The sequence below is a fragment of the Lontra canadensis genome, unplaced genomic scaffold (genome assembly GCF_010015895.1).
Source record: "Lontra canadensis isolate GAN:19392208 unplaced genomic scaffold, GSC_riverotter_1.0 scaffold12, whole genome shotgun sequence".
NCBI lineage: Eukaryota > Metazoa > Chordata > Mammalia > Carnivora > Mustelidae > Lontra > Lontra canadensis.
The window spans coordinates 6,943,856-6,955,943 of record NW_022631006.1 but is presented as its reverse complement, the minus strand read 5'-3'; the positions used below and the strand labels follow the sequence as shown (position 1 = coordinate 6,955,943).

Sequence of the window (12,088 nt, the reverse complement as noted above, 5' to 3'; positions counted from 1 at the left end):
AAAGCTCCTCAGGATGAAGTGCTTTAGAAAGCCAGAGAGGGAAGACCTGAGGGTAGAGTTCACTGGGAAGGGCTGTGTGTCTGGATTCCTGAGCCTCAAAGAAGTTTCTTTAGGTGCTGGGTGTATGCTCTAGAAGATGGGAGTGGGACACCAGGTCGGTGGAGAGGGGATCAGCCTTGTGCAGGCAGCATGGGGAAACTAAGAGGATCCACTCAGGAGAGGTGGGCCTTGGGGAGCAGTCATCCAAGTTTACTTGCACCATGGCCTAAGGAAAAGAAACGGGACCACCTCACAATCTATCAGGACTGAAACACCGCCATCCAAAGTGCTCAGTGTCAGGGTGTGGGACTCTTGCCAAGGCTCTGCCTGTGGAGGAGAGAGGTGTTCTCACCACGAGATGGAGATCAGCCTGGGACTCTGAGATAACAGCACAGACCAGAATTCAGTCTTTGAGAATCTACCAAGCCCCAGGCCTGGCTTCAAGGGGAGAGGGACCACAACCTAATTTTGTGGGAGCACCAGAGAGCTGGGTAACCTGCCGAGTGCCAGATCCTTTCTCATGCGTTGTGAACCCTCATAACAAGGCTGTGCCATGAGCATCATCAACCCAATTCACAAGTTCTCTGAGGAGATAGGAGATGAACCCAGCCTCTACAGAGATGCAGAGTGAAACCTGGATTGGTTCAGTTCCAAATCTCTACCTTTGCCCCCACTATTCCACAGGACCTCCCATTCCTGAGGAAGCCGGGACAGGGCCAGTGCGCAACCTCTTGCTAGTGGGACAAGAGAGATGGTGGTTCAAGGTGAAAGCCAGCCTGCTCCTAGGACCCAAAGCTGGCTGAGTCCTGCTGGGGTCTGCGATACCCTGACTTATTCTCATCTCATATCCTAGAAGTGAATCCAACCACCTAAGTGAATTTTCCAGATACACAAAGCTCACCCTTTTACAATGTGAAACTTTTTTTTTTTTAAGATTTTATTTATTCATTTGGTAGAGATTACAAGTAGTCAGAGAGGCAGGCAGAGAGAGAGAGGAGGAAGAAGCAGGCTCCCGGCCGAGGAAAGACCCCGATGCGGGGCTCAATCCCAGGACCCTGGGATCGTGACCTGAGCAGAAGGCAGAGGCTTTAAACTCTGAGCCACCCAGGCGCCCCTACAGTGTGAAACTTTTAAAACTCATTTTGGAAGGAAATCATTCTAAGCATACTGCTCTTCAGCACTTCTGCAATAGGCTATACATTTGTGGAGCGCTGAGGATCCCTCAGAGAAACCAGTGGCCTCTCCATAACGCTGCTTTCAGAGGCTGTCACAGTGTCAGGGAAGCGGTTTTCCTTTTTGCCAAATGCCCTTCGACCACTTTTTAAATGTTTCTGCCTGCTTTCAAAGTTTTTTGAAGTGTTGCTTCCCTTGCCAGGCTACCAGGGGCCCCTTGCAACTCTAAATGTTGAGTATGGGGATACGCAGGGACATTCTGAAACTGCGAGTAAGGAAAGACAAGTGGGCTGTGACTGAGGACTGGAGAGTCTATCCACTGAGAAAGGTGCGAAAGTATGGTAGTTCTCAGGAGTCCTTTTGGCTCCCCTTAGACCCTGAACGTCGCCCTGTAGTTCACATCCAGATAAGTGATCCCTGCACATCAGTCCAAGATCACTCTATGTCTCTTCCACTGGAGGAGTCCTCCAAAGATTACCATACAGTAATTATTATACATATACATACCATTATTACCAATAATAGGAGACAACTGGAATATTTAAGACAAGGCTACTTAAGAGACGAAAAACAGTCTTTGGTATTGGAAAAATCAGAGTGGGAATCCTGATGTCCCCATTTTCCAGCTGCACAATCCATCTGGGGACAGGCACCGACCACTGGGGACAGACACCTACCACTCTGAGCCTTCAGGTCATGGGGATGAAAGGAGAAAACTCAGGAGGGAGCTTAGCGCAGCACCTGGCAACAGACACAGTGTGAGGAGCCAGGGAGCTGTCAGGTCTGTGTGGGTGCCTGCCCTGTCAGGAAGGAAAGAGAAGAGCTGGAGCCTGAAGGGAAATGGACCCAGGCAGAAAAGGAGCAGCAGAGCCAATCCTGGCTTCTAACAAAGGGGCAGAGAACGTTGTGCAGGCCCAGAGGGCTGGTGGTGCCCCAGAGAGCACAGAGAGCGGGGCTGGCACTGGGGATCTGGAACTTTTAGAGGGCTTAGCTCAACCTCCCTCTTCTGTCCTGCCCATATTAACACTAGGTTGGTGGGCCTTGCAGTGCGGGAGGGAAGGGGAGGCAGTCCCCCCATGGTTTGTACCCGCTTGAACCTAGTGACCAATGAAGCTGCCTGAAGCAGGCAGCCATCACTTCCTCTTCAGAGCCCCCATCTGCCTAGGGGCCAAGTTGGGAAATGGCTACTGTGGTGGGTCTTAGCCCAGAAGGGGTGGTATGGGGAAGGAGAGGATGATGGGGAAACTTGGTGCCAGGGTGACCCCAAATCTCTTGGTTTCTGCCTCTAGCCCGTCCATTTAGCCACTGAGCACCCACTCTGAGCTGGACACAGGACTTGGAGGCGGGAAGTCCACAGAAAAATGACTCACAGTCCCAGCACCTGGAGAAAGACCTCCCAGTTCCTGGGTCCTTGCCTCCTGCCATTCTCAGCTCCCTTACCCACCAGACCCTCACCCAGCTTCTCTGAACCCCTGTCTCTTTTGCCCCTCTGACTTCGTTCTGGTCAGGTCTTAACCAGACTCCGCAGTGTGTGTGCTCCGAGAGGGAAGCGACACAAAGGAAGGAGGGGGGCAGAAAGGAGGGAATCCCGCTGACATCACTGCTCATTAGCATGTGTGACCTCATCAGGGGGCGGGACAATTTCCCCAGGTGTCGGGGGAGGAGGGCAAGGGGGTGGTATTTAAGGGAAAAGCTGACAGTGCTGCTGAGTGAGGGAGTGGGTACTGCAAGCCGCGGGGCTGCACACGCACACGGATGCACACGGACCTCGACACCGACATGGACACGGACACAGAAACCACAGCACTCTGCCCCTCTGGCAGCCACCAGGCCTCCCCTCCAGGGACGCCCACACCAGGTGAGGACTGAGTTGGGTAGGTTCCAGCTAAAACCATGGGGGTGGGGGCTGAAGCTCTGGTGGGGAGGTCAGAACTGGGGGTTGACGGAGCCTGAACCCAAACAGCAAAGGGGAAGAGCAACTTAGGAAGTGGGGAAGCCTCCGGCTCACACCAGGACTGAGGCAGGGCTGGGCTGGGGGCCCCCCGGGGTCCTGCCTAAACGCCCCCTCCCCCATCACTCCCAGGGCTTCGCTGGGGAAACTGGTGCTCAGCCCCTAGGTCAGCCTCACTCCTAAGAGGCTGGGATGGGCAGGAGGGATGGAGGGAAAGGGAAGGGGTAGCCCACCAGCCTGGGAATCACCGGCTGGGGGCTGCCCTGGGGACCTATTCGAAGGGTTTCACTGGCTCTTGGAGGCCCTGGCTGCCAGCCAACTATTGATCCTGGGCTATTTCCAGCCTCTCGCCATCCCCCTTTGTTGTGTCTGTCGTTCTTCCTCCAGTTACCCTGACCCATGCATTGTCACTCTCCCTCTCGCTCATGCCTCATGCTCCCGCACTCTCACTCTCTCCCCCACTCCCTCCCTCCCTCTACCTCACCACGAACAGAAGATTCTCTGGGACTCACAGGGACTGCCAGAGATCCAGAAAGATTCTCACACACAACTATGCACTGGGAGATTCTCACCCGTGGGGCCATGAGAAGAGGCTGCTCTTCTCACGCACAGGGGCAGGGGCACTGCACACATCATAACTAGCAAAGTCCCTTCCCTGGGAACAGGCTCCCACAAAGTTTTTGCCACCACCCCCCCAGATCCTGGGCAGCAGCATCAGCTTCTCATCCCCTTCACGCCTCCCCAGTTGGGGGGGATTACCCGGATAGGGAGGCAGTAGAAGGCAGGGCCTCTCCGTAGAAGGAGGGGAACCCCCCGGGGCCAGAGGCCTAGTCTGGGGGTGTGCCTGTGTGTCAGCGTGAGGTCTGTGGGCGTGCAAGCCTACACACAGGTGCCTCCCCTGCATGGGGCACGTTTTGAACATGTTGTGGCTGGACCCACATTGCGTAAGCCTCTAGTTCGGCTCCTTTGAGCCCTAACAGTTCAGGCTTCTGGGGGAGTTCAGTGTCAGAGGTCAGGCCAAACATTCTCAGCTCCTTCTGGGTTGTCGCCATCCACTGGGGCTCTGAGGCCACAGCAGGCAGGGTTGAGCCCTCTACAGATGGCTAGGCATACCCCCACTCATAGCTTCCTTCTCTTTGCCCCCCCCCCCCCAGAAACAGATGCCTCACTGCTGAAGAAGCCAGAGAAGCTGCTGGCAGGGTTGGACCGGGGTGGGCCACCCCCTGCCCCAGGGGCCCCCAGACGAAGAGGCAGTATGCCTGTCCCCTACAAGCACCAGCTGCGGCGCGCCCAGGCCATAGATGAACTTGACTGGCCACCTCAAGCCTCATCCTCTGGTTCCTCTGACTCCTTGGGCTCAGGGGAGGCAGGCCCCACCCAAAAGGATGGCATCTTCAAAGTCATGCTGGTAGGGGAGAGCGGCGTGGGCAAGAGCACCCTAGCAGGCACTTTCGGTGGTCTCCAGGGAGACAGTGCTCATGAGCCGGAGAACCCAGGTATTTGGGGGAGCCCTGTAAGGGTCAAGGGCACACCTGTGGAGCCCTAGTCAGGGATGGAAGAGCTCAAGGCAAGGGCATTCCCTGGAGGCCAGAACCTAAGAGAAGCTGTTCCAGTGCTTTTCTGTGGCAACCTCCCTGGAGAGGGTCCCTGGTTACCAGGTCTCACAAGTGTTGGGGAGCCTCCTAATGGGCTCTATTCTGTCTTTATTTCCCAACAGAGGACACTTATGAAAGACGCATCACGGTGGATAAGGAGGAAGTGACTCTAATTGTTTATGACATCTGGGAACAGGTAAGAACCTAGGAGAGCTGGGGAGGGGCAGAGTCTGGCCAAAGGCTGGTGGCATTGCAGGCCCTGGTTCCAGTTATGTTCTAGAACCTGGCCTTTCACAAGGATCATCTCAGAGAGCAGAGGCCCACATCAATGTGCATGCCATGGCACTGAGTGCCTCTGTCTTTCTGGGATCTTCTGACCCGGAGGGAAGTGAGGATCTGAATTTGACAAACCCTGCAGCTGTGAGCGAGGCTGAACACCTTCAAACCAACCCCATCCATAGATTTTCCAGCCTGGAAGACTCTGATCTGACAGGAGGAGAGCTCAGGGCTCTGGAATACCAGGGAAGGGGGGGAAAGTGAGGATTTGTGAATATTTGAACATAAATGATTACTACATAGAAATGAGAGGCCAGATTACATACAGATGAAGAGTATTCATTTTTAAACTAAGAGCTTAAGCGTAAGAAAGTAGGATGGGCTATCCTGGTCTAGGACCCTGTGTCCCCAATTCTCCCATTTGGGGCTCACATTATAAACCACCCTCTCCTCCACAAGCACCCTCCAGGTTATGCAGATTCTGCCATTAACTAGCTCTATGGTCCTAAGCAGGTGGCTTCTCCCTCACACCCAGATTCCTCATCCTTGAGATGCAGGTGCTGGACAGGTGCTCCCTTGCCTCCAACCCTGACATTCCACCACTCTCTGCCCTATATGCAGGGGGACGCAGGGGGGTGGCTGCGGGACCACTGCCTTCAGACCGGGGATGCCTTTCTCATCGTCTTCTCAGTCACCGACCGGCGAAGTTTCTCCAAAGTTCCAGAGACCCTACTTCGGCTGCGAGCTGAGAGGCCCCACCACGACCTCCCTGTCATCCTCGTGGGAAACAAGAGTGACTTGGCCCGCTCCCGGGAGGTCTCACTGGAGGGTGAGTATCCTGTACCTCATTCATACCTGAGATCTCTCCCTTCCAGGTAGCCTCTTCTCCGCAGGGCCCTTTTACCATTCCAGGTGTGCAAACAATTGCCTTTACCCTTTAGCAGGCTAAGGACAGACTCTCAGTGCCCACGCCTAGGGCCGGAGAACGCCTTCCCTTCACTCCTCCCCTCTTCTCCAATCCAAGGCCTCTGTCTCTTACGCCCTCCGCACCACCACGGTCCTCTGCGTGATCCCTGCCTTGTTCTCGGTTTCTGGAGATTCACACGCCACGACCCCTCTCTACGGCACCCGGCACTTCCTCCTCCCCCAGACCCCACCCCCCACCCCGCCCGGGATCCCGTGCAGCCCGCGGGCGCCTCAACCCGTCCCTTCCCGCAGAAGGCCGCCACCTGGCAGGGACCCTGAGCTGCAAGCACATCGAGACGTCGGCCGCGCTGCACCACAACACGCGGGAGCTCTTCGAGGGCGCGGTGCGCCAGATCCGGCTGCGCCGGGGACGGAGCCGCGCCCGGGGCCCGCGGCCCGAGTGGGGCTGTCCAGACGGCCCCCCGCCGCCCGCGCGCCGAGAGAGCCTCACCAAGAAGGCCAAGCGCTTCCTGGCCAACCTGGTGCCGCGCAACGCCAAGTTCTTCAAGCAGCGCTCCAGGTCGTGTCACGACCTCTCCGTGCTCTGATCCGCGGTCGCCATGGTCACCGCGGTCGCCATGGTCACCGCGCCCTCTGCTGTCCCCACCTCGCCCTGCCCCGCCCCCGTCCGGCTTCCTCTGCGAATACCTTCTAGGAAACCAAAAACGCCCAGGGCGCCCAGCCACCCGCCCGCGTCTCCTCCAGCGCCCTCCACCACCGCGCGCGCCCCGGCTACCTCTCCGCCCCAGAGCGCCTAGAAGGCGAGGACGCAGACCTGCGGGCGGACGCGCTGCGGCCAGGGCCAAGGCGGCTTTTGGAGGGCCAGAGGGGCTATACTTCCGCCAGCTGTTTTGACTTAATTATTAAGTCACGGCTTGACCACCTCTCCCGGAAAGAGATCCTAAAAGCGAGAACAGGGAAAGTGCTTCGTAGACCCCTTTCCAGTTCTCCACCTTTATACTCCGCGCGAGCACGCCTCACCTTTAAGAGATCCTTAAAGGTAAAGACACGGAGACGCTTCTTTGAGACTTTTCCTAAAACGTGCTGGTTCTTAGTTGCGGCACTTGTCCACTTTGCCTTTAAGAACTTCTTAAAGGCAAAGGCCTGGAAGCGCTGTTCATCAGAGTTGATTCTGTGATTCACCACCACACCAGGGCACTTCCCTTTTAAGGTTATTAAAGGTAAGGTTGGGACAGACTTTTGCCTTCAGAGGCCACAGCGAAGAGCTGAGCAGGTGGCACCGCCCCCTTTGGCCAGGGCCCAGGAGCCCCCAGCGAGGGAGCCACCCTTCCCTTTTCAATAAAGAACTTTTCTACATTTGCTCATTTTGACTCTGTTCTCAAAAGCCCCGCATAAGGGGTAGTTGTAGATGGAAACTGTTACAAAGCTTAGGCCTAGAGGAGCAAGGAACCTAAATCTCCACGGAGGCTCCAGAACTTTAGTCCTGGTGTAGTCTAAGAAAGGAGCCACAGGCCTTGGAAATATCTGGGTCTAACTCGTCCCTTTGCAGATGAGCAAACAATCCTGGAGAGGAGCAAAGAATTGCTAGAAGGTTTAGTAACTTCCTGACACAATGGGACCAAATCCACACCCTAGACCTCATCACCTTACCTCCCCTTATTCTGCAGAGTGAGCTGGAGGCCACATTTAGCACCCAGAGCTACCCCGAGCTATGCCCCGGGCTGGTTTCAGGAGGGGCCCACATCCACCAAGGAGGCCCATCAGCTGGGGCATGATGAAGATGGCCCGCACTTCCCCTGACAGGCCCCCACCACCCCAACTGTCACCTGCAAAGCCCTGTGAGAACTGAAGCTGTCAGTGCCTCCCCTGGGGACGCCTACGCCTACTGCTGCCTGAGCCATTAGAGTCTGAACAAAGAGAGCAGAGGCAGCAGCTCCCCTCACCCCAGACTACAGCACAGCTACTCGAGCACCTGAGGGCCAGACCACTCCACCCCACCCAGGTTCCCAGAACTTGATGGAAAGAGGGATGAGAGGTCTCCTGATCCCTACAGCAGGGAAGGAGCCAAGGGGGACCAGCTCAGCATGGGAGGTTATGAGACGATAATATGAATAGTGACATTACCCTTTGAACTTTATTCCCTTTCTCTATTCATTCTCTAATGACTATATAAGGTGTTATTGCACCTTTTATTGTGGAAGAAAGTTTAAGTAACTTGCCTGGGGTCAGTAAGCAACAGAGCGGGGATCCCACTCATATCTGCTTGATACTTAATGATTTTATTCAAGTTTGCATCTGAGGTTCCCCTTCTAGTAAGGAGAGGAAGAGGAAGAAGGTCATTAGAAGAAATGTAAGGGAAGCAATGGGCAGGGCCAGGGGTAGGTGCTGTGGTGAATGGGCCAGAGAAATTAAGTGATTATGGGGGAATAGCCAGGTCTAAACCCTGGGGACCATGAACAGAGGCACTTCATAATGTAAAATGCAGAAAAGCACACTTGGCCGCTTGAGGGGACCGATGGTTGGGTTGAAACCTCAGGGACATTAAGAGGAGGGATAGGAGAGGAGCATGAAGTAGGAGGTTTGGAAGCTTACTTTTAAATTAAGTACCTTAAATGGCAAGCAAAGGAGTTTGTGCCCAAGCCTGCAGACAGTGAGTCACCAAAGGTCTTTGAGTATCAAAGTGACACAATCGGGACTGTCCTTGGGAAGGAGGAGGCTGGGAGAGGTGTGCATGGACTAGAGCAGCAGAGGCAAGGCCTGAAGAGTTAAGCTGAGGGGACGATTAACAGTCATATACATATGGACAGTAATGAAGGGCCATCCCAAGGGAGAAGGTGGGGGCAAGCAGAGGCACCAGCAGTGTGAGTCAGAATTGGTGGAACTTGGCAACTGAGCAGCTGGGTACAGGCAGGAGTCACAGGTAGTGGGAGGATGGTGAGGAACTGAGAGTTAAGGGGCAGAGGAGGATGTGGGTAAATGGCTCCATTTTGGAGACCCTTGAATTTGAGATGGTAGAAAAACATCCATATGGAGTTTCAGCAGCTCCCTGAACAGCTGCTCCCTGAAATTCAGAACAAGTTAGGGTGAGAGACACAGCTGTGAGAATAATGCACGTAAAGATGGTAATAGAGGAGCTAGAAGGAAGAAGTGCAGTCACACAGCACCACGTGCTGGGTCTGAGGCACTGCTGTTGCAGACTTGAATGTCTTTGAACAAGGAACCCTGCATTATTATTTTTAAAATATTTTATCTACTTATTTGGCAGAGAGAGCACAAGCAGGGGGAGCAGCAGAGGGAGAGGGAGAAGCAAGCTCTCCGCAGAGCAGAGAGCCCGATATGGGGCTCCATCCCAGGACCCTGGGATCATGACCTGAGCTGAAGGCAGACGCCTAAGCAACTGAGCCACCCACGTGCCCCAAGCCCTGCGTTTTTATTTTGCATCAGGACCCACAAATTATGCTGAGGCACTAAGGAAGGGAATACAATACAGGCTGGGATCCTTAACCTCAAACCACACATGGGCTTTAGGAGTCTGTGATGTTTGTGAAGTGGGACAATTTGATGTGTTTGTGCAGTGGCACATTTGAGAACAGAGTTCACAGATTTCCTCAGGTTGCCAAAGGGGTCTGTGACCTAACAAATTACAAACCACTGATGGTCCTGATGGCTGCCAGGATGGGGAACTGGGTGCATGGAGAATGGGTGTGAGAGGTTTACTTTCCATTGTATATCCTTCTTCTGTTTGAATGTTTGACAATGGCACATATTACTGTTCAAAAACAAAATAACTTAAAACAAAGTCTTGATGTTGCAGAGAAAGAGAGCCCAGAGACAGGGTCCTGGGGATAAGGAGATGAGGAAGGTGGAGACCCAGCCACCACCAAGGCAGCAGAAGAACTGGACTAGAACTTGCGGTGGTTCTGCCATGAGAGGAGGGCTCACTTTTTTAAGTAAACTCTCTGCCCACAGTGGGCCTCACACTCTCCACCCTGAGATCAAGAGTAGCATGCTCTACTGACTGAGCCGGCCAGGCGCCCCAGGAAAAGGGCTTTTCCAAGGAAAGACTACCACCAATGGTTAAATGTGGCCAAAGGGGAAGATGAGGAAAAAGGCCCAGTGCCTTTCATGTGTCTGAAGCTTCAAATATGCATCCTGAAGATGGTGATAGCAGGGCCTCCCCCGTGAGGGGTGCCACACACACCATAAGCATCCTTCCCCCTCGCTCAGCCAGCCCCATCAGCCCAACCCATCTGTGCGTTCCCTCCAGATGCCTACAGGGATGAGCTCAGAACAGACAGAAGCTGAAGCCAGGCTCCCGCCAGACTTGGAAGGTAGGGTCTTCTCTGAGAGCCATTCTTCTCCCTCTCTCTGGGCAAGACAGAGTCGCCCATGGGGGCTGATCTGCTGGTGTGAGAGATCAGCGAAGAGTCCTGGGGCCAGAGCCGAGGCTTCTCCACCCTCGTGCTCCTCTTAAGCATGCAATTTTGTCTGTGCCACTTTAGGAGCCAGCCCTTGCCCCTCCCCGCTCCCAGCCCCGCACTCCCACAAGGCATCCTCAGGGGCCCACAACAGGAAGTGTGTGCGCTCTGCTGGGAAGGGCCGGAGGTGAGGCCAGTCCTGCATCTTAGAGGGCATCCTTCTACTCGGGGGCTCTGCTCCAAGGTGGGCTGTTATGCCCCGCTGCATCTAACCCTCTCTAGAGAGACTGGGGCAGGGTCTTTCCTCTTCTAAAAGCCTGCCAGTCATGGAAGAGGATTTCACAAGTCTTCTGGGTTAAACCCTCACTCCCAGAAAGCCCACCCATGCATACATCATCTTATTAATCTAACATAGTTCTAGCCACATCACTCTAAGTCCATTTTTCCTGGACATCCATTCACAAATCCTTGTTGTTCCCCTCAAGTACTGCCAAATGCCAGTCACCACACTGGGCCCTATGGGAAAAACAAATACAGGTTAAGACATGACTGCTGCCCTCCGGGAGCTTACAACTGAGCTGGAAATGTGAGACAAACTGGACCACAGTTTGACTATCTATCTGGGAGCTATGTCATGTCCTCTAAGAATTCTGAATGAAGAAACAGAATTTGGAGACAAATTTTAGGAACTGGGTCTTAAAGGATATATGCAGGCTAGATTGGGGGAAGAAGAAACTCCCTGTGGAGAAACTATGTGAACAAGTGCACAGGAGACATGGGACAGGGTAGGCAGTCCCGCGTGTGAGATAGACACTCTCCCTGTAAGAAGGCAGCAAAACTTGAGGGGATGGTATAGCCCAGTTGTTAAGGGACTCCAACACCAGGTAAGAGCATCCTGCTTCTTAGTTCTTTATCATCTTGGTGGCTCTCTGGTGGATATGCTCAAGGTACTTGTCATTTTTTTTTTTTTTAAGGGAATCTTCACCCCCCAGTGTGGGGCACAAACTCACAACCCCGAGACGAAGAGTTGCGCCCTCCGCCAACTGAGCCAGCCAAGTGTCCCTTATCCATTTGACTCTAAAAGACATACTCCATGGCTTGGTGGCCTGGTAGACTCTATGTGCCCATACAGACTCCATGGGAGCCTTGCCAGCACTTTAATTAGTACTTAGTCCCACTATTTTCTGGATGCAGAGTCACTCTCAATCTCCCTTCCTTTCTGGACCTCAGCTTTCCCAATTATAAAATAAAGGTAACAATACCTACCTTGTAGGATGGTCATGAGAACTAATGCAAATGGAAACATCTTTGTAATTTGTCAAACATTATAGAAATGAGCCTTGGAATTTTTTTTTTTTTTCCATGATCCGTGTCCTGATCCCTTATTCAGGTACCTGACAGCTTACTAACTTCTCAAGGCACATCAGCACCCCGGAGATGCAAATCTAAGGGGGCACCTGGCTGGCCCAGTTGTTGGGGCACGTAACTCTTCATCTTGGGGTTGTGAGTTTGAGCCTCGCAATGGGTGTAGAGATTACTTTAAAAAATAAAGAGGGGCACCTGGGTGCTTCAGTCGGTTAAGTGTCTACCTTCAGCTCAGGTCATGATCACAGGGTCCTGGGATGGAGTCCCGCATTGGGTTCCCTGCTTAGTAGGGAGCCTACTTTTTCCTTCTCCCTCTGCCCCTCCCCCTGCTCGTGCTCTCTCTC

The 12,088-nt window shown here is 53.8% G+C and overlaps 1 protein-coding gene across 2 annotated transcripts; it reads left to right on the top strand.

Annotated features, from left to right (window-relative positions):
* Positions 1-1,736: 1,736 nt before the first annotated feature.
* On the top strand, positions 1,737-7,320 carry REM2 (RRAD and GEM like GTPase 2). 2 transcript variants are annotated; one of them, XM_032856407.1, is made up of 5 exons: positions 1,737-3,070; positions 4,318-4,659; positions 4,881-4,954; positions 5,656-5,863; positions 6,256-7,320. In XM_032856407.1, the coding sequence occupies exons 1-5, from the start codon at positions 2,968-2,970 to the stop codon at positions 6,546-6,548; spliced, it is 1,020 nt and encodes a 339-aa protein (XP_032712298.1). In that variant the 5' UTR covers positions 1,737-2,967; the 3' UTR covers positions 6,549-7,320. The 2 variants fall into 2 exon arrangements, with proteins under 2 accessions (XP_032712298.1, XP_032712297.1); XM_032856406.1 differs by having other exon boundaries at positions 1,743-3,070; positions 6,253-7,320.
* The last annotated feature ends 4,768 nt before the right edge of the window (positions 7,321-12,088 follow it).

What these genes read in the sequence shown, in the direction of transcription:
- REM2 (XM_032856406.1), top strand. Translation starts at nt 2,968, where the DNA reads ATGCACACGGACCTCGACACCGACATGGACACGGACACAGAAACCACA. An exon ending in TCCAGGGACGCCCACACCAG is followed by an intron (nt 3,071 to 4,317) that starts GTGAGGACTGAG and finishes CCCCCCCCCCAG; the next exon opens with AAACAGATGCCTCACTGCTG. An exon ending in CCGGGAGGTCTCACTGGAGG is followed by an intron (nt 5,864 to 6,252) that starts GTGAGTATCCTG and finishes CCCTTCCCGCAG; the next exon opens with AAGGCCGCCACCTGGCAGGG.